We start from the raw sequence: 26,253 nt of genomic DNA, 5'->3' as shown, positions 1-26,253 counted from the left end.
GGCCACACAGATCACACTCAGTGCAATCACACATACACAGACAGCATCAGTGGCCTCATTCTGTTCCTCCCTTTGGCCGGAAAAGAGTCCACTAGTCCACTACATGAGAGTGGACACACACATATGTGCACACACATATGCACATAATAGAGAACCCATACCCAGGAAAGAGTTAGAAAGGAATTTACTAAGAAGACAGGACAGTGCTGATCAGGCATAGGACACAATCAGACAAACTTAATAACCAGCAAACTATTTACATGTGACTGGCCCTTTAATACCCTTATCTATTTTCTCACTCTTGTTCCCCCAAAAATGACTCAAAACCCTCACTTGTCCTCCATTTGGTTCTTCCCCTAAACATCACTGAATAAGTCCTATGCTTTCCCAGCCTGCTTCCCCCCACCCCCCATATCCCATAAGGTGTCCTACATACCTAGGCATACCTCCAGATTGGTCTTTGATGGGCCGATGGCCTCTCTGATGGGCCTGGGAATAGTCTGTCAAGGTACTATTTGGGCTGTATTACCTTGCCCGTGTCTCCCTGAGCTCTTTTGTGGGTGTAAAGATGAAGTTTATCACCTAATGCAACAGGGAGAGTCAGCCACCTACTGACTTAGACATTGCTTCATAAAGCAGCACTATAAGGCTGAACTGTACAGGGAATCCTCACGTTTTATAAGGAAGAATCCTAATATTTGTCCAGAAGTGAACAGGGGATGCACTACAATGCAAAATGGTGAAGTGCGTGATTCAAGGACTGCTATCAAGGGAAGGATTTATATCAAGCCAATTAATGCTGATTCAAGATATGTTTGCACTAAAAAAAACCCCATCAGATATAATGAGACATTACTTGTTTCAATCTGGAAAAAAACCCACTCAAACGACAACAACAACAAAAAAATCCTTTTCAACACACACATATTCCTTTGTTTTAAATAAAGGTCAGACATATTGCTTTGATTAGCATTTGCTAATAGTCTGCCAAAGTAATAGAAATACTAGTAGCAAGCATAATGTTTAATGGTCATTGTTTGGAAATAAACTGCTGTTTAAGGAGTTTATTGAGATTTAGATGGGAAGAGGATTTGCCCTGTTGTCAAAATATGAAGAAGGGTTTTCTGTTGAAAATCGAAGCACATCACATGCAACTCAGCAGTTAATTATGCTTCTTACCTTTAGGGAGTGCCAGAATAATATTAGATTTGGGTGACAAATAGAGGATTTTCCTATTACAGTCCCTATCTTCTGTCTATGTCTCCAGAACAGAGTCATTTGAAAACTGATAGGCTAATAACTGTCCATAGCCTTTGAATTCCTCACTGAAAAAAATGTGAGAATCATGGCTGAGTCTAAGTGCAAAAGCCTTAAAGGGTACAACTGGGAGGGAGGGAGGGAGTGGTGGTGGTGGGGAAACATCCTGTTCCCTCCTCCCAGCCTTACATATCTCAGCTGCAGAGTGAGTTATCTAAACATCAGTGCTGTTTTCCTCATTAAAAGCAGTGACATACTGAAATACGATTCAGAGTACATATGGTAGATTCTATAAGAATGTTGACAACTGTTACTAATAAATAATATGCATATTCTTTACAATGAATTTACTTGTTGATTTGTTTCTTTGTCAGCTTTAATGGTTTGAGTATCCTGTTGTTACTTTGTGGGAAGCTTGTAGAGACCATAAAGTGCAGTATACCTGAATAATAACTGAATAAAAGCCAGGTTTCAGAATCTTACCCAGTGCTTTAAACACTTCAGGTAGCTTTTTAATTCAGTTGAAATGCAAATATCAAAATACGAATATTAAAAACTACCTGTGTTTTTGTCTGGTAGGAGTCAATCCTGCAGTCCCTTGACCTTTGCTAGTTTTCAGTGAAAGCTCTTACAAGTACAGTAGGCAGAAAGCTTGGACACAGTGATCTGGAAAAGGACGCTTTCTAATGCAAGGCACATGTAAAACATTAGTTCAGAGTTTGGGCAGCACTCAGATTCTTCCTGTCCCTCCAAACACAACACACAGGACAGCTTTACCCGTACATGTTAGATTAAGTTTATAACAAATAGCAGGGGTTTTGTATGCTCCTCCTAGTTATTGATTGTACAATTCATGTAGCATATTGCATACTAACAATGAATGCTTGATCCTCCGAAAAACAAGCAGAGGTTTACATTATGTGCAAATTTAGTCTCTTTGTCATAATAGAGCTGGTCACTTGCAGGGCATTAAGCATGTTCACAAGTATTTGGCAGGGTGCAAGGCCTCAGGTTCCTGTCACATGAATTCAAAGCATTTTTAACAAAAAAATTCAAAGAAAGGTATTTTTAATAATTTCATGAAAATTGAAAGTATAGAATTAAGTTCTTGGTTGACTCTTTCAGACATCAAAAATCATTCATTATATAATGGCAAATGCTTTTGAGATTGATTTACAAGCACAGGAAGTGGCTTAATAATCTTATTTTTCAATTTTTGAGGTTGAGGAGCTATAGTTGTTGCCTATAGGCACATACAATGTAAAAAAAAAAAAAAACCAACAAAAAAAAACCCAAGGAATTTATTGCAACATTCTTACCGAGATCTTTAAAAATACCTTTTGTGAATTTAAGGATTCTCAGTTTCACTGGAAGTCATTGTAATACTACCAATTTGTAAAGACAACTCTATTTTACTTTCAGATTCAAGGCCTCTACCAGATGTAGCCCTGACAGGGAAATGTACCCGAGAGTGTGATGAATACGGCCACTCGGACTCCTGCTGGATGCCAGTTCGCACTTCTCCTGAAAGAAAGCAGAAGAGCCAGCCAAAACTCTCCACTTTCATGCCTGTTGATGAACGGGGCAGTCAAGAAAAGCTGGCCAATGGAGAAGCCTCCCTCATGGGTGATCGCAACAGAAACCTCCTTAACAAAAAGTTGACCTCATCCTATGAGACCTTCAGTGCAGCCAGTTTCAGCAAAAATGAAGAAGGCAATCCAGAGGATATCCCCCTTACACAGACAGGGGAATACAAGCCATCTCCTGTCAATACTCTAACTAGAAGAGAAGTTTACCTGTAGGCTAAAAAGCAGCAACAAAGTCCTTTCATATTGTAAGAAAGAAAAGGGGCAAAAGTCTTAAAATCAAAACAATTTTAATAGAAAATAAGAAACAAAAAAGAGGGGGCCACCAAAGAGACAAAAGATCTGCCCGCCACTTCTGCCTCCACAGCAGGCATTTAATTATACTGTTTGTCTGACTATACTGTACAATGTAGAAAACGTTGTTACTTGCATGTCTAATTCCCCTCACTGATTTTTATATTTTCCTTAATCTATGGTTGCAAATTCCTCCCATAGTAATGAGCTTGATTATAAAGAACACAACACGCTGGTGTTTGTGCTCTGCAGAAGCATGAGTTAAGCCACTCATTTTGTTTGATTGTCGTCTGGCTTGTTGAAGATAACAGGTCAGGAAAAATGTATTCAAAACATATCATCTGAACATTGCTGATCCCTGCCAGGGACAATCCTTCAGAAACCATTCAGATATAGAGATAAATATAAAGGAATAATCATTAATAGGCACTTTGTGAAGACCACAGCTTTAATATTCTCACCCCTCATCTGAGGCTGGAAGCAACCAGAAACACATTCGGCCTGAGACTGCAGTCAAAAATATGGCATACTTTCCAATGATTCATGAACTCCAGTTCTGTTTTATCCATAGAACAAACATGTTCTTGCTGTGTCTCTTTCTCTCCTTCTCTCTCGTTCTCTGTAATGACGACTTCAACATAAACACAATTAGTAACATATATACTGTAGGATAGTGATGATAAACTGTTGAAATCATTATTTTGGGCAAGACTAACATCTAGCTGGGAAGATCGTAATAACAAAAAGGCCAAAGATCACACAATGGATCAGGGGAACTGCTAAGTGTTGGGGCTTGGCTTAGGAAACTAACATATTTGCAAATACACACACGTACTCATAACACACCTTCAGTTACATTTTGTACAGCAGCATGATTCACAAGTCCAGATGACAATATTTTTTTCTCCATTGCGGTTCAGTTGAATGCCCAAAGGAACTAATGTGGGGTTTTTTGTAATGACATGATATGTTGCAGCAGATGCTGCATATGATATGCTGCATATGCCAGTTCCAGGGAATTTTTAAGATCAAAATGAATAACTAATAGTAGTAGTAGAAGCCTGCATTAATGAGAATGCTTGGTGGGGTGGAAAGGATGGACGATAGGATGATGTAGTGACAACAGAGTATTACAAATCAAATACAAAACCTTTGCAGAGTGTAAGCCTTTTGTTATCAGCGTTGCAGATTATTAATTGCTTCAATTATGTAAAAAATATAAATGAAGGTTTTCTTGAAACACAAGTGTTTAATACCAAGAGAAGTGCAATACTAAATGATGCCAAGACTGAACATTTAGGCTAGATAGAAAATGGTTTGAAAGCGGTACAATACTTACCTAGCAGGTCAAGGTAAGTCAGAAGGAGTCCAAGATATGCAAGAGCTCTGGGCTATAACGATTCTCATGGTCAGCGCTTCTTGAAACGAAGAGGAAATGAAATAGGTTTTTGTGCAATAAAAGCAACAAAACACGGAGAACTTCAACCAGTTGCTTTGTAGCTGATGATATAGTAATAATGACAGACTGAGCTCAGACATTCAGATGAAATTGACAATCGAACAACACAGCAAGGACGGCTCAAGGGGAAAAGCGTTAAAATCCCTGGATGTGTAACCTGGCATTAAGGCATGGCTAGATGGCTCTCTAGTACACTGTAGTCACAATGTAGCTTTGGGTAGTTTCTTGCTTTGAAGAACTGCATTGAAATAACCTTAAACAGCCTGAAGTAGAGGTTGGTAAATCAATACAACTCATCACATTTATCTTTTCAATTCACTTCTCCATATAGCGGGATGTGCCATTATTGGCCATTTCATTCTCCTCTCTTGGGTTTACTTCCTTTGAGTAACATTAGTTTGTTTATAGCAGTTACGATGAATGGGCACATTTCAGAAAGAAAATATTAAAATCAAGGATTAATAATGATTGAACATCTTTCTGTTTAATTATTTAAGTAATATGGAGAGATGCAAACTAGTACTTTGTTATGAGACTGCATACAGCAGTTACTGCTTTGTATAATCTGTAAGTACCTGTTTAAAAATGCTTCTAAAAATGCTTATGTAATGTATACACATTTTTCTTGCACGTTTCAACAGAATACACAATTGCATAACACAAATGTTCAACCGACTTTCCTTTAATAAGATTTTATTTAATATTACACACACAAAAATAAATTAGGTAGCTTGGTTCTATATATTCTTAGACACTTTTTCTACAAGGCTAATAATACAGGTCATAGAAGACCTTCAGATTAAATGGATCAGCAGTCACTCACCAATTTTTGCACCACATAAACCAGTCATTAGATACCTTACTTGTGTGCATCTCCTTAGATCTGAAATGGGTGTGAAAAATTTTTTTACAAAATTCTATCTACTTCAAGTACTCACATTAATTGTAGTGGAACTAGCCACTATTAATATGCTGATTATTCTTCTGACCTGGCATGACACAAAGATATATTTTGTGTTTGTATTTTTCCTCTTGATTTAAAATAGGTTAAATCTGGTGCCACTCCATAAATAGAGTGCTTTTGTATAAAAATAAACTAATAAAATGATAAAAAATAATTAGGGTGAATGCAAAATATGCAACTGTGCCTTTTATACCTATTATTATGGTAAAATGGTAGTTGGGTTTGGACACTGAGGGATAAGGGGCTATTCCCAACTTTTTTGAACCTGTATATTTACCTGTTTATTTTCTGAGGAATTATAAATAATATATTTAAAAAGAAGCCTTTTGCCAAACTCAGTTAATGGACCAGTCTTAAGCATTATTAACACAAGGCTGTGGTTTAAATAGGTCTTGAGGATTTTTTTTTATTACTATTTGTGTGGGGTTTGGGTTATTTTTTCATTTCTTTTTAATTCTGCTGCCTGGAAAACTTTGATCAGTCTATATTATAGTTACTTAGCAAGGTGTCGCCAGTTCACGTTGCCAGAAAAATTGACATTTTTATTTTTAATTGCTTTTAGCCATCCTCACATTTCAGTATAGGAGTCATTATTTTATTTCCTTCCATGGAAAACTCAAATGAGCTTTGCATGTATTTTACATTAGGGCACCTTTATAGATTGATGCGTTAATATATAACTTTATATGTATTAGAAAATTCAATAGCTTTGGTCTAAAATCTAATGCTCATTCTGGATCTCAGATCCACTATACTTATTCAATATGGTTTCTGACTGGCCTGCTGCCTGAGTTTCAGGAAAAAAAAAAAAAAAAGTTAAATATTATTTTTATGTGGGGGAAGAACTTAAATGGGACTGAAATAATTGGCTGAAAGGCTACCCTAGGAAGTTGTCGAGCAGGAAAATAAAGAATATGAATAAAAAACTTGCCATAAACCCAGCCATCACCAAACGCTTGTAAGGAACTTGAACAATGACATATTCTTCCATTTGTTTCATTGGTGATACATATACAGTGTTTCCTTAAGGAATGAAGCAGATGAAATAACAGAACTGAAAGTCCATCAGTTAAGTTGTATTACTGACTGAAGAGCATAAACACAAAGACGACAACATTCACCAGCTACCTGGGGTATGCTTTCAGAAAAAATTTTCCTAAATTTTAAAGCACTTGCATTTAGTGTGGTACGATCTGTTTGTAATATTAATCATTGACTATTGTTCTGCAACTTGGATGTTGATAGTGAAGCAGAGAACAATTTATCATTGTTTATTATGAGTCACTATGCACGCAACTATGCTAAACATGGAAAAATGTATTAAACGCTAGTCCACCTCTATTTATGAAATATTTACATAATTTAATTTGCTTTTGTACAGTTTTATGTAAATAAATTGCTTGTCATTTTTGTCTCTGCAAATTAAAATATAACATGTTCAACTGGTTGCCCATTTGCCAGTGTACTTTCTCTGATATGCTAATTCTACATTTACTGGATTAAATCACATGCTAGTTTGAATATTTAACCTATATTTTGCATGGCAAGATGAAACTGCTTTTGTAACTGGCCACATCTTCAGCTGCTGATGTAGCTGAAGTTTTACCTGTCTATGGAGTTAAATTCAGTAGAGGTTATTGTCACTCAGGACAGCATACAGCTGTTTTGGTGGTAGAAATAAAGTACTTGTAATGGTAGCAGTTTCCAATTACTGTTCAAAAGGGCTTCTTATTAAGGTGTGTTTAAAACCTTCATATTAAAGGGAATAACAAGTCTTAAATAAAACCTCAGGTATTTCCATTATGGAGTAAATGGCAATTTTCTAGTTATCAGCAAGGTTGTTATTTTTTCCCAAGAAGTTTGAAAATATTAACAAATCCTAAAATGCTAGCAAAGCATCTATGCTGAAAAGAACAACACAATTAATGCAGCATTTTAGAGCTAAATGTTAAATGTTAAATAAAACCCTCCAGTTCTTTCTAGCTGTGAAATAAATTATCCATCTTGGCATAACTGCAGATCAAGAACAAACCCTTCTCAAGAAGGAAAATCTAAGAAGCAGAAAGAGTTTATTCCTTAGCTGCCTGGGTCACACACTCTTTTTGTTTGCCTGTTTGAAAAAAACCAAACCCAACCCAGATTCCAAAACAGCCATTAAGTTGGAATTTCCATCAATTGTAGTATGTAAAAAGTACATTTTTGGGGAGAAAGATCAAATGCTAAAAATCACCCCCCAACAACCCCCCCCTTGTTGCTTTCTACAAAATACAGTATTGCTACAGCGACCTTGCAAATCATTGTGTACAGTTTCCCACTGAACACCACAGAAAGTGTTGTTTCTATCTTTTTACCTTAGTTACAGATCTGGCTTTAATTTTTGTGAATACAGGCTGGCTGCAATTTTTTTTTTTTTTTTAAATAAACTTTACATTGCAAATTTCTTTCTCTGGCTGTGTTTTCAGTTAACATTGCCTGGTCTTCTCTAATGAATGTGTCAAGGAAGGATTCTTCCTTCCAGAAGCAAAGGTCTGAATCTGCATGCCTATGGAGAGAATTCAATCCAACTGACCCCAGATCTCCCACATCACACTCAAATGAGCTACCCCTCAACCTCTTGCAGCAGTAGCAGTATTTCAATGAGTAACTTCAATGAAGCTTTCATGTTTATTTTATACTAGATGTAGTATGCAAGGCATGACTTTATGTTTGTTTATTTTGTCTTTTACCAACTGCATCCATGAAGGTGATTACAGGAAGATAAAATAAATTTTCTGAGCCTCCGAGAGTGGTAAGGGGGGGATAATATAAACTGGTGAAACCTAATGATTTATGCTCCCCTTTAACCCTGGTTTCATTTCTCCCTCCTGCATTGCAGTAAAAATGTAAATCTTATGCAGAGACTGAAATTAATAAATATGACCTAGGTAGAAATAATTTCATGTCTTTATTGAGCCTCCTGAGGGGAGTGTACAGAAGATGCTTAATAGTTCATAAATGTGCAAATCATCTAGTCTATGCAAAAGAAGAAAGCAATACCAGAGTTAGATGAGAATATTTAGTATTATTGCTTAGTAAAGTGATACAACTCCAGTCAGTCAGTTCATACAGCTATTTCTTCTAAAGCAAGTACAGCTGGTTTAAAGATTGAGAAATACTTCCCAAGAAACCGGCGCCGGGGGGGGGAAGGGTAAAATACCTATTTTGTAGTGGTATGGAATAGTCTCTGGGAGAACAGGGAACAAAGAACAGCAAATAAGTATAATGTAGTGGTACAGAACTGTCAGAAACAAATCCCTTTAGGACTTTCAAACTGATTGAAGGATCCTAAAATAGGGAGATATTAATGCATAATTTGTAGCTATCTACAGTATGGTACTGCAGTTTCTAAGAAAGGATTCTTACTAATTATAAGGCATGTGATTCTATTTAAGGTGACATTTGATAAGATTTAATTAATGGTTAAAATATTTATATATTACTATTCCTTCTTTGTAAACTTACTAAAACAAATTTCAGCAGGCTTCTACAGCATTCACTGTGGGAGAAGGCAGGTTTAGAAAGACTAAGATAGCCAAGATACAGTTTTCAGATTTCCATTCTACTTTTAGCAATGAAACAAACTTCTTCATGTTTACACTCTAATCATGCATAAAAGACAAAAACCCCCAAACCACAACCAAAACCAAACCCCAAACCAAAAATCTCACCAAATCAAATCTAGAACTTTCAGCTATCACTGCTTTCCAGAATATTACAGAGGGAAGAAAGTAGCATAAAAGCAGGTTTAGCATAGCATGTTTACTTCTCCTTTGGTAGATTTTACACTCAGCAAGGTCAGTGTCATGGAGAAAGCAACTTAAATTAAGAATGAATCACAAGGTTTTTCCAAATCTTGTGGAGAGTCAGGGAAGGAAGAAAAGACTATAGCAAGAGGAAAAATATGCTTTCTCTTTATTACCTATGTCTCATGGGCTTTAGGCACCTACAGAAAATCCCATGAATAGAATCTCTCATACTGGAGTCTGTCTTTTCCCCACATAAGTGTGCACCTCCACTTCTTCCTGAAGAACTTGCATGTTTTATATCTCATACTAAGTCTAGTTGGGGTAAAACATCTTCTTGGTGCTTTTTCTTCTTATATAGTAACTATATTACATGATTCCAGAAAACAAAGCTGATTCTAACTGAGGTAAGATTATGGTGGTAGTAGTCTACTTTTAGTTAATTGAATATGTATTTGATAAGACATGTATAAGTGAAGAAATTGCAATAAGATGAAAGGGATCCTGTTTATCTGAAAAGATCCACAAAGTGCTGCACACACTGTAATGATTTATTGTTTAGGTGTGAGCAAAACAAAAGAGGCTGAAAATTGAATAAGCAAAAAAGAGAAATGAGGATTTAAAAACAAACAAACAGGTGGAGACCTAATACCAGTTAAGTGTGTCTTTCAGTATGTATCATCAACCAAAGTCAGAGAGACAGAATGCTGGACAACAGGAACCTTCAGCATGAGGTCCTATATCTATTTTAAGGTTTAGTAAGACAGAACAAAATAGATAAATTAGTGGCTATTGCTTAATGTGGCAGGGTATGGTGATCACAAAGTTAGAAAACAGGGTAACACCAAACTTGCTTCAATTTCTCTCTATCCTTCCATCTCACATAACTTGCTGGAACAAAAGTCAGATGATTCTTTCTTTATTCTTAGTTCATGTTCTTTTGCTGACAGTTCCTGGAATCAGCTTGGCATCTACTTAGCTTCTGCCCACCTTGTTCTGAACTAGAAGAGAGCCCTGGAACAATGAATGATTTCATATTCTTTTTCAGTCTGACCTCTGAGCATCAGGCAGGCATCATGTTGCCACCCAATCTTTAGGAGCATGAAATCATGGTAGATCCACTCATACATATCTCTAAACATGAGTTTGAATATTAAAGAGGTCCGTATATGTAGTAGAACAAGAAATATGCCTTGAATTTAGAATAATATGGTGTTATGCTGATAAAAAAGATAAAATCCTGAATTCCAGACAGGATTGAAAAGCTGTTGTGTGTGATAAAGAACAAACCGCATGCTGGGTACAACCCTATAATAACAAGCAGTGGATTTCTTCTTGCTCTAATCTGTGCCTAATGTAGATACGAAAGGAAAACGTACAAATACTCCAGGTCCCTCTGAAACACAGTTAACAGTGTTTCATATATACAAGAAAGAAGAAATCATTTTTCACACAACCCTGGTAAGTTAAGCTTGTTTTCAATCACTTTGGATGTCTCTGTTGAATATTCTGATTGTATTTATGTGTCATCAGTACAATGATAATGACTAATTAATGGTACAGCTACAGCAATGTGCTCATTTAGAAGGGCATAGAACTGATCAAGGGAAATAATGTAAAAGCTCCACCTGAAGAATATGGCATTCAGACTATAGCTGCCATGAAGTGCTGTAATATATCAGCTAGATACAGTATTATGTATTAATACAAAAGTTAAATACCACTTTTCAGTTCCAAAGAAAACTCAGTTAGTCAAAATAACCATTCAGAAATAAATAAAGGTAAGAGTTTGGTTAGTCATGGACTGAGAAGGTCATATCTGAGAGTTACAGAATATTTTTTCTGTACTGAGTGACTGCAGATGAAATAAATTTAGGAACACCCAGAAATAATACATCTTATCTTTACTTGCACAGTGATGGGATCTGAAGTTTCCAGAAGTTTACTGTTCAGTGACACTAAAAAACAAAAAACAAACAAACAAAAAACCAACAGAATGAAGGCTTAGAATTGAGGAAGGATTATCAAACATAATAGATTCTGCTGCTTAAAGCAAATAATTGCACAGATCTGACCACCACCCCTCTATATTTAAAATGATATAAATACTAATGGAGATGCTGTGTAGCATGATCAAAGTTATTGAATAAATACGACTTTGCAGTCTAGAGAAAAACAGAGGTTTGGCAGCGGTTTGTATAAAGTCATGAATGGCATGAAGAGAAATGGGAAAAACTCAGTTTCCCTTAATCAATGGGCTATGAAGCATCATATGAAATTATCAAGCAATAGGTTCAAGATATATGGAAGATGGTGTGTTTTCTCAAAGTGCATCAAACTTCTCAATTTATTGTCAGAGGAGATCGATTTTGGGGATGCATCCCATGAATCTGGCTCATGTAAAGAATAAAATAACACACCCCCCACACCCCAATATCTAGATTGATACTTTTTATGTATGACATAAGTTAAGAAGAACATAAGTAAAAGACAGACCTGTTTGTTTCTACTGCTGTCTTACCTAAACAGGCACTAACAACTACTGGAAGCGGGATACTGAGTTGAAAGTCTCTTTCTCTCTCTGAAAACCCCTAAATCAAACGAAACCCACACACGAACAGGCAGAAAAACCCACAAAGAAAGACCAGCCCTCAATGCCACAATTTTGTTAACCAATACAGTAATACACTTTGCTTCAGCAGATTCTTATTGATAATGTTTTGATACTGTTTCTTCTGCTGGGGAAACTTGCAGTGGGAAAACGTTAGAAGGAAAAAAAAATAATTAGGTTTTCTTTTCTCCAAATTGCAATAAACTTACTAATTAAACTTAAAATCTCTGTGCCTCAGGAAACACATAGCTAGACTCACGGAATTATGTAGGCTATAAGCACTAGAACTGTTACCGGGTTTATTTGGACAGTGAACAGCCCATTACATGGTTTTTAAAAATAGTATTTAACTTCTGCTGAAATCAGTGACAGATATTTGTCGTCTTGCGCACTCCCAATTGCAGGGATTTGTATAGACAAAAATGTGTGGCAAAACAAACCAAAAGCATTTGCAAACAAGTTTCTAAGAGTATGTGTTATTTCAAACTTTATGCTTCTTGAACACAAGTACAAAAACAGAAGACAGTAGAAAATACTTGAAGAATACCGTACTATGCGAGTCCTCATCAAACAATGTTTGTGGTCTTTGGAGTATTTGGAAGTGTCTGTTGTATTAAATCTTCCAGCTACAACTTTTAGCATAGTGATGTAATTAGAACTTCTGCTATATCCTCCAACAGAAGTGAAAAGACACAATTTTTCCCCTCCAAAGAAAGTAAAAAAGTGTTTCTTCACCTTCACATTCCATTGGAGAAAGCAATTGTGGATCAAGACTACATTTTGGAGTCAATAGGATCATTGTAGGTTAACCTGCAATATACTAATAATTTCAGTTCATACTATTTCTCTTTAAAATTAAATTCAAAAACTGGATTGATACTCATGAAGCTAATGTGCATAACAAATATTTCACTGAATACATGTTAGTATTATTTTAGTTCAAATAACTTAAAGTCATGCGGCAGTTTTTAAAAATCATGCTGTAACATGACAGGAAAATCCAAGACTAAAATGTGAAGATACATTAGTTTAATTTACACTAAAATTCTTTTAAGTTATTCAGAATACCAGAAGAGTTCCTCAGCTATGTAAAAATCTTCCTTTGGCAGCAATGGTACTGCAATCTCTTCAAACTCCACATCTTGCTTTCAAAATAAACTAATCCTACGTTCCATGCAGCAGCACAAGTTAAAGAACTGGGAAGTGCATACTGTTTAACCTTAAAATGAATGAATAAAAAGTTAGCATTTACAGAAACTCACATAAGCCTGAAACAAAGTGCATTCTGATCAAAGTTAAGAAACTGGACAATTTGATTAGGCTTAAATGACTACACAGCTGGAAGTCTGTAAAGAAAGAAATGCAGTTATTTAAGTGACCAAAGTGAATTAATACTTAGCTCTGAAAAGGAGAGAAATATGAGCTTATTCTTGTTCTATACTGTTTTTCCAAAACACAGTTGCCACTAATACTACAAGAAAACTACTAATGATATTTATCTTAAGGATGACAAGGAAAAGGCTTTATTTCTGCAACCACGTCCCCCAACTCTCTCAGTGTTTGAAGTTTCTTGGACCATCATCGGTAATGTTAAGTCCCACATCAGCAATATCTGTTGAGAGACAAATTCTGGTATTTTTCTCAGCATGGAAACAAATGGATCTCCCTGAAAGGATATTGCTACTGTAAACAAAGCAGCACTGCACAGAGACGGTAACGAAGTTACCTGGTAAGTGACTGTTACCTTACTCAAAGGATTTAGAACTAGTTCCTGTATCTTCATGTGGCTTGATAAAAGGTTTGTTTGCAATGCATGGTGCAGGGCTCTGGGCTGTGGTATGCTCCGCAGAAGATTAGACAGGAGAATCTGTTTTGGCTCTTAAAACCTGTGGAACTTAAAGTGTACAGTCTGACATGGAGGAGACGTACTCCAGCTCCAAAGATGTATTACCACCTCTGTGAGAGTACTGATTTACTGTAGAAAGAGCTAGGATCAGATATCATGCCTCAGTGAGAGACCTGCCTCTGAGCAACAGAAACATAGCAGTCTTTGCAGACTCTTACAGCTTCTATCCTTTGTTTTCACACACAACTGTGAAAATGAAAAGGAATCAGGTATGTCTAAAGACCTTTATTTGTAATCCTTGCTACTCATTTGTGAACAGATCAAATTCTTACTGTAATCATTTAGAAGGAAAAGGCTGTTAGTATAAGAAGTGAGAAGTTATAAAAGTTTTCATGGCCTGCTACAGAGAAAGCTGCCCCATATCTCAGTCATAGAAATAAAATCTTGCCCCTGGATCACTACAGCAGAATATATACACCAAAGAATAACTACTCAAATTCTGTTTTCAATTTACCCATGTAACTGGAACTAGTCTGCATAGGGACAAATCTGAACAGAGCTTATCCCAGTATATGCAGATTGCAAGGAAGAGGGAGAAATACAGCCTATCACCTTTGTATTTTTAATTTTTTTCCCTATAAATTCTCTTCCTTGCTAGCCATACCATATTCTAGTTCACTCTAATTCCTTTTTGGAACACTAGAAACATAAAATCTCTCAAACCTGTCTTCCTGAAAAAAGAAGCGTCTTAAAACTTTATTGTGAGGATTTCAGAGCCTCAAAGGATCTGCCTGAATGCATGACTTTATTGTAACTGTAAACTATAGGTGTGTATTATTTTGTTTATTGATATATACTATTGGTACCACATTACATTGGCAAAATAGACCTTTGTCCATTAGACAAATAAATCTTCCTTTGACAGGTTTTTTTTAGTTTTTTTCCCCTCAACCTTTTCCAGAAACTTCTGCTTTTGCTCACTGACCATAAAGTCAGTCCAGAACATTTACCCTCTTGCTCTCAGTAGCACTTAAAGACTTTAAAAAGTGCTTCCTGGGGAGAAAAAGCAGCAGTCAATGTTGGATTAACACAGCAAGGGTTGGATATACATGACAGTCTCCCCTTACTCCGCCTCTGAAAGACATATAGTGACCCAACAACAGCAGCAATTTAGTTCAAAGAGAAAGTGCAGTGAGATTTAAAATTGTCCTGAGAAATTACAATACTTTCTAGTACCTATTGCATCAAAAATTACATCTAGATATGCTATTTGAAAAATTGTAAAATGTATAATTTTAATCTAACAAGAGGGGCAAAAAAATCTGTTGTCCAAAACCTCAGATACAGTAAATCAGCACATAACCTATAGGTCAGAAATCCACTATCCCAAGTGTTCTTTGTGGTTTGGATGATTATATTTCCACAGCTTTGATTCAATGGCTGGTTCGTCAGAAAAACTGGCAAACTATAGTATATGGTTCCAGCTATTTTAGGAAATTGATAAGGGGCTTACGTAGCTGGTGTCTTCAACAGCGATTTTGCTTTTAGACCACAGGGGCCTCTTTTTGAGGGCTGAAGACAAAGCTAGCAAGAGGAGCTTTGCCAGCAGGCTGGCCAGATCTGAGAACTGGAGAAAGGCAAATGTTGCAGTTGTCTTCAAAAAGGCTAATATGTCAACTTTGGAGAACTACAGGCCAACCAGCTTCACTTTGGTGCCTGGAAAAATCAAGGATCAAGTCCTCCTGAAACATAATTATGGGCACATGAAGGACAAAGTGCTTGGGAAGAGTCAGTGTTGGCCAAGTGTAAACCAATGCTGAGAAACCTGTTTGCTTCCTGTGATTAAAAAAAACAAACGGATTTATGGATGAGGTTAGACCAGTGGAGATAATTTTCTTAGTGTTGAAAGCCTTGACATCAATCTCCTGCCTTATTCTTCGATCCCAGTTAGGACATTACAGTCTGGATGGATGCATAAAAATTTAAAAAATATAACTGGATGAAAAAACCACCCCGAACCTGATGGAACTCAGAAGGTGGTGGTTAATGGCTCTTTCCCTACCTGGAGACCAGTGACAAGTAGAGGGGTTTATCCTTGGACCTGTGCTGTTTAACAACTTTATCAATGACCCAGAGGTGGTGAATGGAGCGCGCTCTTATCAAGCTTGCAGTTGATGTCAAATCAGTAGATCACCTAATACACTTGAAAGCAGGATGGTCATCCAGAGTAGGCAGGATGAAGGAACAGGTAACAGAAACCTCACCAAGGCTCCTCAGTGAGTACAAATGCCAAGTCCTGTGCTTGAAAAGGGAGAGCACCCTGCAACTGTCAGAGGAGCCACTCTGCTGGAAATAGCCTGGCAGTGCTGGTGGATGCAAGTTGGGCATAAGCAAGCAGGGCACCCTGGCAGCAAAGAAAGATGAGAGCATCTTGGGCTGTACTAACAGAAGCACAACCAGGAGATACACAGGAGTGATTATTCCCCTTTCAGCACTACATCAAGAGCCCCGTGTCCAGTTTTGGGCTCCCTTATAGAAGGAAGAGGCTGACAAAGTGGTTTGATTTTAGCACAGCTGGTCCAGAGCTGGAGAACTTGCTCTGTGAGAAGATGATGGAGCTGGAGAAGGGACAGCTCTGGGCCAACCTAACAGCAGCCCCCAAGTACTGGTAAGAATGTCACCAAGATAACAAAGCCAAGTTGTTCAGAGGTACTTCAGAAGAGGATGACAGGCAACAGGCACAAGATGAAACACAAGAAGTTCAGGCTGAATATAAATACAAACTTCTTCCCCTGTGAGGATAGTCAAGCATAGGAGCAGGCTACCCAGAAAGGCTGTGCAGTCTCCATTCTTGGGTTTTTTCAAGGACCACCTGGTTTAAACACTGACCATCTTGGTCTGACCTCACAGCTGACCCTACTTTGAGCAGAAGGTTGGGCTGCAGGTCTCTTCAGTTCCCTTTCAACCTGAATCATCCTATGAATTTATTATTTTCAAGTTTTTGTTTTTTTTTTTAATATGCGGTACTAGCTTGGCTGTGCTTCCACACGGCTGAAAGACATAACTTGGATTTGTAGATGTATAAACAATCATTTAAACAGACATTTATCTCATGTCCTTTTAAAGATGTGTGAATACGTACATTCACTTATAGGCACCATAATAAAATTTATTAAATTGTTTACACTAATAGGGTCAAATCCTCAGAGACAATCAGTGATTCAGCTCCATTGGTATATGTCTAGTTATCAAAACAAGATTTGTAGTTACCCAGTCCTGCAAGTCCTACTTGTCTAAGACATATCATTAAACATTTTAACCTAATTTATGTCATATTGCTTTGGACACGATCTATTGCTACCCCAAAACACCCTGCAGACAGAAGAATCATATAGGATATTAAAGTAAATGTGTCACCTGAAAATCTATGCAGAGACTCACTGCATTACATTCACAGATAACTTCATATGTATAGGATCTGTAGGTAACAGTAGTGAAGTGTACTACATCTTAAGCTTCACACTCAGGAGAGGCTGGACTTACTGAATACACATAAATCAGGTATGAAGCACATTTGCAGAGGGTCTTATGTGTTCCCAGCTGAATCTATTGCTGATACTGATATTCCAGACTTTGAAAGCAATTCTAGGATTTCAAGAAAGTTTCCAAATGACAGATGGAGTCATATGCTGTTTTCCAGCCATCATAATACCTTGGTCATCTTCTTGCCTTTTGCAGCAAACCAGCCTTCTGCCTCTACCTCTCTCCTTCCTATTTTGTTTCTTGCAAATTTGAAATAAGACTACACTGTTTGGTCTTAAGATCCCCTTAGCTGAAATGAAGGGGAATCATCTGCATCCAAACTGTACAATGCTGTGTTGAGCTGAGATACAAATAAGCAAAGTAGTGCTGCCATGCAGACAGGACTAAAGGTGATGCTATGACTGATGAAAGAGCTATAATTCTGTTGAGTCACGAGCACCTCTGCACCTCACCACACTGCTTAGTGTAAGCAATCCAACCTTCTCAGGGCCAGCTCTTGAGTGTCCATATTGTTTGAGATAAAACCACTGCTTTTCCATCAAATGTTGGGCCATGGAGGAGGGAAGCATAACACATTCAAACCTTGAACTAAAGGGATAATAAAACATTTAAGGGCAAGCTCAACTTCAGGTGGAATAAGCAAAACCAAACAGCATAGTATAAGTGTTCTCTATCTGCTGATCTATTGCTTGGCCAGTGTCCTCTAACACTGACCATTTAAATCCACGTTACATACATCCTTACCATTAGCCTGGCATTTGCAGATGCTGAGTTACAGTGGATCAGTAGCTTTGATAAAAGCTGCCTTTGCATTTATTAATCAGCATTGTGATAGATGATTTACATGCATGCAGATGCAGATCACATAGGTAATTATGGCTATACAGCATTAAATGTGCAGTAAGCAGCTATACATAGAAATGCGTAGCCAGGGCATGGTAGATCAAACTCAGGTTTCTAACTGATATAATGGTGAGCTACTCTAGGGATGTCAACTTTCAGTACCAATTATGTTGCACAGCCCTTGAAGTGTTGCAAAGTGGCAGCCACACACCCTTAATCATATTCTTTGCTTACACACTGTATTCAAGCCTTCAAATGTTCTTGTGCTGGAATTGCTTTTCAAGGAGTCTTACTGTTTGTTTGGTGGGGATATTTTTGTCATCATTATTAATGTTTTCTTGCTTGTTATCAGCATATTATGCAGTATATTTTGTATTCTGCTGTAGCTCATATGTTAAAATTTTTGTCCCTCAGACTATCAGTGGCACGTTTATGGATATTATCAATATGTTGATAGGTGATATATATATATAAATATATATATTCATCCATACAATAAATGTAATAAAAAAATAATCAGTACACTATTGTAATTTAAAATTGTATTCAAGAAAGGTGTTTTCCTAACCTGTTCTGGATCTGGTTTTCAAGGTCAAATTTAAATTTCTCAAGAACTAAGTTTTTATACATCTGTCTCCTACCATTTTTCAGCCAAACATTTCAAGTTTACAAAATCTAAATGAGGTAAGACTGTCATACTCTGTGACATATCAAAATACAATTATATATTCTGGTAGTCAGCTGAACTTTGTCCCTAATTTGTGTCTTGAACAATTTATTTTCCCACCTGTCGTGAAGCCTATGACTGGAGCTGGTCTTTTATAGACCACTTGGCAAATAATTAGATATAGAGTTCCACCTGTATTAGAATAGTTTTTGTCCAAATTTTGGATGCAGGCTCTGCTGTGTGCCTCCCTAAAACTCCCCAATGAGAGTGCAAGAAATAAAACATCAAGATGAATACAATGCACTGCTATCTTGGAAATTAGTAAGCTTTATTCTTTCTAATGTAATATGTAACTATTTTATTCTCATTTAAGACTAATTTTACCTGAATTAGTTTCACTGGATCTATATGATCTTTTTCTAATTCTAAAAAAAATAATTTATTCCCATAATGATACATAAAACATTATATTCTTCAAAGAGAAGGTCTAAGATTTTTGTTTTATGTTGCTCCAGTTAAAAATTGTTTAATAAAATGGGTTTGAGAAAATCACATGCTTGGTAAGCATCACAAACCTGCTGTTTTGAAATAACATAAACAAGCCACTTCGGAAAATACTTTTGCTCAGATCAGTCTATGCAACAAGTGACAATTTATCACCTTAAAAAAGGTGTACCTTCCTGCTGTTTCTCCAGGTCAGAATAGGGCATCATCAACACTGCAGGGGGCACAGGGAAAGGCTACAAAGTGAGAAATTCCCAAAAATATAAAGCTAGCCTAAGATTACTCAGTGTCACTCACTCCACATCTTTGAGTTTGATTATGGAGTTAGAGCAACTCAGAGCAGCCTTTGAGCTGCAGCTAGAGGAAATCGTTTCCCTGCTCATAAAAGGTTACAGAGGTGATACTGACTGTCCCAACACAGTTCTGTGTTGTCCTTCAGCAAGGACTAGAAACAGCACGTCTGTGGTATACCTACCCATGCTGCTTCAATATGCCTCAAACATATTCTTCCTCACAGCCTTTATTTTTTGAGGTTTCTATTGGACTATAGCACAACATCTAGCTTATTTGGAAAGACAAGAATGGAGTACCCTTATTACAAATTGAATTTTCTGGAAGATTAATGAATACAAAAAAGACCAGTTTCTGCATTCTCTTCCTAGTCATAGAGCTTTACGTCCCTCCTTCCACCCTCGTGAATCCTTTAGCTTTATGTTTACATTTCTTTGATTAGAATAGGAAGATGTTGTCACAATTGTACTTCAAGAATCAAGAAGAGAAGTTGGTTTTCTCTTATTATAACATTGAAATAGAGGTACCAAGAAAGTGAGAACATAAGACTTGAACAGATCTGAGATGAGGCCAATATGGGTGTTTGAGCTCCATGGGAACTTGTTGGCAGGTGGTTTATAGCAGCACCTTCTGACACCCAAGTTGTGGAGGGCACTTGTAAAGAGAATGAAAAATGCTACTCAAAACAATAGGACAAGAGCTAAAAATAGTATTGCTGCACTGAAATTACATGTGAGGGGATCATAAATGTTAAAATTAATTTTAAAGGGATAAAATTAAAGCAATTAAGAAATATCTAAAGCTTGATGGGATTTTAAGAATTCAGACTTGTCTTAAGCATGTGAAGTAGGCAATGCCCTCTTCAAAAATATATTTAGCACAGAATCATAGAGCAGACCTATCACAAGTGAAAGCAAATTAGTAAATACAGACATCAGTGTAAACCCATTCAAGACACTGAGGTCAGACTGACCAGCCTGTACCCTTTTGAGTTCTCCTTGCCCTTCTTTAAGATAAACATGACATCTGTCTTTTTACAGTCATCAAAATTCCTCATTATTATCACCATGACCTTTATAAGAGTTTATAAAAAGTATGATTTTTAATATATATATATAAAGTATATAATTAAAAAAAAAAAAAAAAAAGTCCTTTAACAATATTGCTCAGCTTCCTCAGCTGCTCTGGAAGCATGCCATCCAGTCCCATGCATCTGTGTATACACAGTAGGATTAGGCTCTCCCCAGCTTCCTCCATGTTAGAGGAATAGCTTCTGCTCATCTTCTACTAGTAGTGTAAAGGGGCCCCAAGGGACCTGGAGCATTATCTGTTTAGTGAGGGCTGGAGAATGGAGGGAGGGGAGCAAAAAATCAAGTGGTGGGAGGGCTTTCAGGCCTTCAGTCTTTTCCTTGTCCTTCATCACCTGCCCCACTGAACAGCAAGCAGCACCTCGTTTTCCTTACACTTCTTTTTGCTGCTGAACTAAGAAAAACTCTTAATACCTTTCACATTGCTCTCTAGTTTCAAATCCAGCTAAGCTTTGGCTTTCCTAGCTCTATTCCTGCATGCTCAGGCAAAATCTTCATCTTTTGCCTAGGTAGCCCATTACCACTTCCGCCTTCTATGCATTTCCCATTCATGAATAAACTCAGTGACCATGACTGATCATATCTCCCTTGATCCTTCAATGAGCACATAACAACATTAGAATGCTAATGCTTCTTAAACTTTCACATGCACAACAACAAACTGTTTGAGTAATATATTAAGGAGATCACACCAAAAGAAAGAATTCACTGTACTTTATTTTGCAGCTTAAGTCCTGATCAAATGTCTGTCTTTGAAATTTTACATTCTCACATGCATGGAAATGACCCTAGTTCTTTGTTCACTAAAATCAAGTTACAAGAATGAAACATTTATGTAGATATAAAAACTGTTTGAACATGAGCTTGAAAAAAGGAAGTATGAGGGTAGAGTAAGAGCAAGCAAAATGTTTTCAAGTGATGTATAACAAAGAAAATTGCCTCACAGGCAGATTCATTTCTAAAGTAAAAAAAAAAAAAAAATATTAAAAAAAAGCTGCTGTGCCTGGTTTGTGTTATTATGGTTGTAATTATTTATTACAGTAAAGCCCAGAGGCACATTATAGCAACTATTGTGCAAAAGCACAGTTCTGCATGATGAATCCAATAGCATGAAAGTACATTAGTGCAAAGGGATATTGGGGGCACACTCCATGATGGGTTATTTTTCCTTTAGTTATATTCTGGTTTTCTAGTGTATAGTAATATAAAACGTTTATAGCTCAAACACTGTTTTACTACAGCAGAAGATGGGGTCCTCAGTTCAAATTTGATACTTCATTGTTGGGGGTTGTGTATGGACATATGAATCTGGCATTTTCTCAGGGAATACAGGGTAAAGTTGATACCTCTTACAACTCTAAACATATTTTCCAGAAGAACAGTCCCATGTTGACTCCCCCACTTTCCACTGGCATTCATGTGATCCTTTCAACTGTACCAGATAACTTCTATCACAAAACCCGAAAACAAACAAAACTCCAAACCACTCACCCAAAACAAACTCCAAACAAACAAAAACTGCCCCCCAAAAACCCACACCACACAGAAAAAACAGATGCACACCTACAAAAAAAACCCAAAAAAGCCCAAAACAACACAAACACAAAAATCCCTAAACCACCAAAAAAACAAAGAACTGTCCAACAGATTGGTAAAATGAAATTGAATTACTGCAGAGAAAGACAAACAGAGCCAGTTGAAGGAACAGGAATAATAACTTTTTCCTTTCAACATGTTTGGGGCATGAGCTCAGCTTAAGCCACATCATATTATTTAAACCTTTTTTTTAGATTTTAAATTTTAGGAAGTGTTTAAGCAGCTGAAATAAGAGATACCTGTGTGAAGCCTTAGGCTTGTGTAGGAGGTTAGGGTGCCTGACAGCCACTGGTCTGCTAGCCAGATAAATGAGAACTCAGATACTTAGAGTACACTCCCACCAGACATCTTACATGCACACTCACTTCCACTAAGCACTGGCCATAGCACACAAGATTATATTGTCTCAAGACAGTAAAGAACCAGGTAACTCGAAGTAGACTGTAAGTTAGCTTCTCACACAGTTATCTGCCCAGAAGATGAACAAGCAGGGCAGGAGTTATGTTACATTAACAAATTTTCCACAAACCAGTTTTTGAGAATAACCTAAGCTCTTCATTATTTTTACTTCACATTACTCTGGTAAAATGAATTCAGATATCTTGAATAGAAATAAAACATAGCTGAAATGGAGGCTACATAGGCTCATAATCACAGCTGTCATAATGCACAGAGGACAAACAGAGTGTGTGCACTACCAGTACTGAGGGGAAAAAAAAAAACAACAAACAAACAACAAAAAAACCAAACCCAAAATATCTCTTATGCATGAGGTTAACTGTAGAAATCAAATCCACAAGAATCTAGCCTTTCAACAGCTGAAGACATAGCTGCTTCTAAGTGTTATTGTCCCTGCTTCTAACACATCTGGAAGATGATCTTAAAAATTAGTTGTGAATTTTTGATTCCAACCTGTGGAAAAAATTGTGCACTAAATCTCATCTCATGCTGTGTTAATGCAAGCCACAAGCAAACATTGTTTAGAGGGCCTGGAAGAACAGAATTTGAATGTGGTTAACTACACAAAAAGAACCCACACATACACATACTGCTTGAATATAGGATATATGATGTCATTCTGTTATTTAAGCTGTCTGGGGAGATCTGGAGTATCCTTTGTCATCGGACTTCAATATTTCACTAATACAGGTGGGATCTTAAGTTCAGGCTACTCTTGTAACAATGCTGTGGTGGCATAAAAACTAGAAGTACTACATCTTTGTGGAGGAACCCTAAGGGCTTTCCCTTGGTAAAACAGCCTGGGTAACAATATCTGATAAGACAGGAATGTGAATGCAAACAGTACATATGAATGGAATACTGAAAGCTGTTTGAGAGGATACTTGTCAAAAAAAACCCAAACAACCAACCCCATACCTAACCAACCAACTGAAAAACCACACTGATAAACAACAAAGGTGATGAATACCTATTGGATTAAAGAATAATCAATGAAAATTTTGGGTAATAAACCCAACCAAACAAAAACAGATGAGTTGTCTTGAAAAGAGATATGAAAGTATGAAATTTTGTGTGAGAAGACAGGAATACATTTACAATCATTCGGTGCTACCGGAAGCCTTTACTCAGGCTGGACAGAGTGACCTCATCAGATACTGCAAGGAGTCTGCACCAGCTCCTAGTTTAATGGTATGAGGCACAGGCACCTTTTGGGGCTGGGGTGGCATCTGGCCTCCTTGGGGGGGGGCTTCATCACGTGTGTATACACTAGCAAATCACAGAGAGTGGGCTGCATGGGTACACATAAGGCTGGAGCACCCAAATCTCCAACACAGGTGTGTGCAAGTAGGGTACCCCACAATGCCGAGAGATAGAGTCTAGTGTAATCCATGTGCCCTGTGAGGCACGGTTGGAGTGCATGTGACTGTGAATGTGTCCATGTCATTAAGATTTTAAGGAATTTGTTAAGGAAGAGTGTTCAGAAATTTGTGGTCATTTATTAATATTTTGTAAGTGTATAGCTATTGGCATGCCTACTGCGTTGTTGACATTGATTCTCAGTGTACAGTTCCCTGATCACTAGTTAATCATGTATTGTTAAAAAACAGAACCAAACTAATAAACCTCTTATCTTTATTTTGTCTTGTGTTATTATTTCTTGGTGTTAAGAGTCTGAACAACCTGGCTTTGAAGAAGCATTGTTACACAGATATATATATATATTTCACTGTGGTTTATTTTTTTTTACTTTTTCTAAAGGTAGTAGGGACTTGACCTTGCCATTAAATTAAGAACCTGACAAATGAGTTACACCTGCTTACATCTCTTTATTTGGACTAATATCAGTGAAGTTATATGAGCGAGTAGAGAAAAAACACCCCAGAACCGACCCTGTTACTTAGGCTGCAGATGTAATTTGCCTGGATAAGAAACAAAGGCTATCTACAGTAAGAAAGTGAGAGCATACTTACTACCAGTAATCTAGCCGCAATTTCTGCAGTGTTCTCAAAGCTAATACATCTTAAGTATTAATTACTAAGAATAAGAAGCAATTGGCTAATCTAGACTCCAGTGAATTGAGACATTTGTATAAAGCTATAAGAGACACCATTGCTAAGTCATCCTTAGAGGTACCTAACTGCCTACACTTGAACAGCAGCTTCCTAGGTTATGATGAGAGGTGATTATCTTTCAGGAGATTAATCTCCATTTATTAGCTGAGTAATTCTCAATTATGTTCTCTTCTCATACATATACTGTTGCAAAACAGTCATGTTGTCACTCATATCTGTAACAACTGTGTTTTGCAAACCTGTCAGAATTCAATGTTATGAAGTTTAACTTGATAATTTGAGTCATCTGCGTTCACTAAACTAAAATCTTCCATATTCAAATCAAGGTCACGTGCCAGGTACCTCTAGAGAACTTAAATATAAATACATACACAGACATACATACAGTCACAGACACTCATATACATTTATCATATATATTATAAATGTATGTATATACACATACACACATATATGTAAAAAATAAAAAAAACCCACAACACCATACCCAAGTATATTCCTTCTTTAAAGCTAACTTATTCAGCCAAGGTAGCTAATTCCACATAAAATCAGGAAAAAAAAAAAAAAACTCTGCTGTATTTAATCTAATACATGTTGTTGGCTTTTTTGCACTAGAAGACTTCTGTAAGTGTTCACAGGTTGATATTGTCTATTTAAAATACATTTACGAGGATTATACATTTTTAGGTAGACAGCTTTCTAGAAGGCCAGAGAGTCTGTTACTCAACAGCTCTGCTTCAGCATGTGGTAGAATGCTAATTTACAAAAGATTTTCTGAATCAGATCTTCTGTTTGAACAGTTGTCATTTAATCAGGTTTTCCCTACGAACATTGGCTTGGAACTATTGAAAGAATAGCCGCTTAGAAAGTATATCTGAGTTTGCACATGACTTTAGGTGCCAATGGTTTGAATTTACCGTAGCTAGCTTTCTGCCTGCAGATATGCATCCAAACTATTGGAATACAATACTGAAGATAGAAACCAAGTGGGACTTCTTATGTTACAATTGGCACCTACGTGAGCTGTTTATTTACAGCTATAGCCATTGAACTCAGAAGGCTTTATCCATTAACCTGTTTTAGAGTTTCCATAAAATGGCAAGTTACCTCAAAGTTTCAGTTGTCACTCAGTATGCAAGTCATCCTCAAGCAGAGGCAACATCCAATTTTCTTATACTGTCCTGGTTTCAGCTGGAATAGAGATAATTTTCTTCTTAATAGCTGGTGCAGTGCTGTTTTAGATTTGGTGTGAGAACAGTGTTGACAGCACACTGATGGGTTGTAGTTGTTGCTGGGTGATCTTTATACTAAGTCAAGGACTTTTTGGTTCTTCAGGCCCTGCCAGCCGGAGGGCTGGAGGGGCGCAAGAAGTTGGGAGGGGGCACAGC

The 26,253-nt window shown here is 37.1% G+C and overlaps 1 protein-coding gene across 2 annotated transcripts in view; it reads left to right on the top strand.

Moving 5' to 3' along the window:
* PCDH7 (protocadherin 7) overlaps positions 1-9,978 on the top strand; it is a 288,813-nt gene extending 278,835 nt beyond the window's left edge. For both annotated transcript variants that reach the window (XM_080375608.1, XM_080375607.1), the window contains exon 3: positions 2,680-9,978. In XM_080375608.1, the coding sequence (XP_080231734.1) occupies positions 2,680-3,059 (380 nt within the window). In that variant the 3' untranslated portion in view covers positions 3,060-9,978. The remainder of the gene's footprint in view (positions 1-2,679) is intronic.
* The last annotated feature ends 16,275 nt before the right edge of the window (positions 9,979-26,253 follow it).

The sequence above is a fragment of the Falco punctatus genome, assembly GCF_963210335.1.
Source record: "Falco punctatus genome assembly, chromosome: 1".
Classification (NCBI taxonomy): domain Eukaryota; kingdom Metazoa; phylum Chordata; class Aves; order Falconiformes; family Falconidae; genus Falco; species Falco punctatus.
Note: the sequence above shows the minus strand (reverse complement) of the source record. Positions and strands in the feature narration are given on the sequence as shown.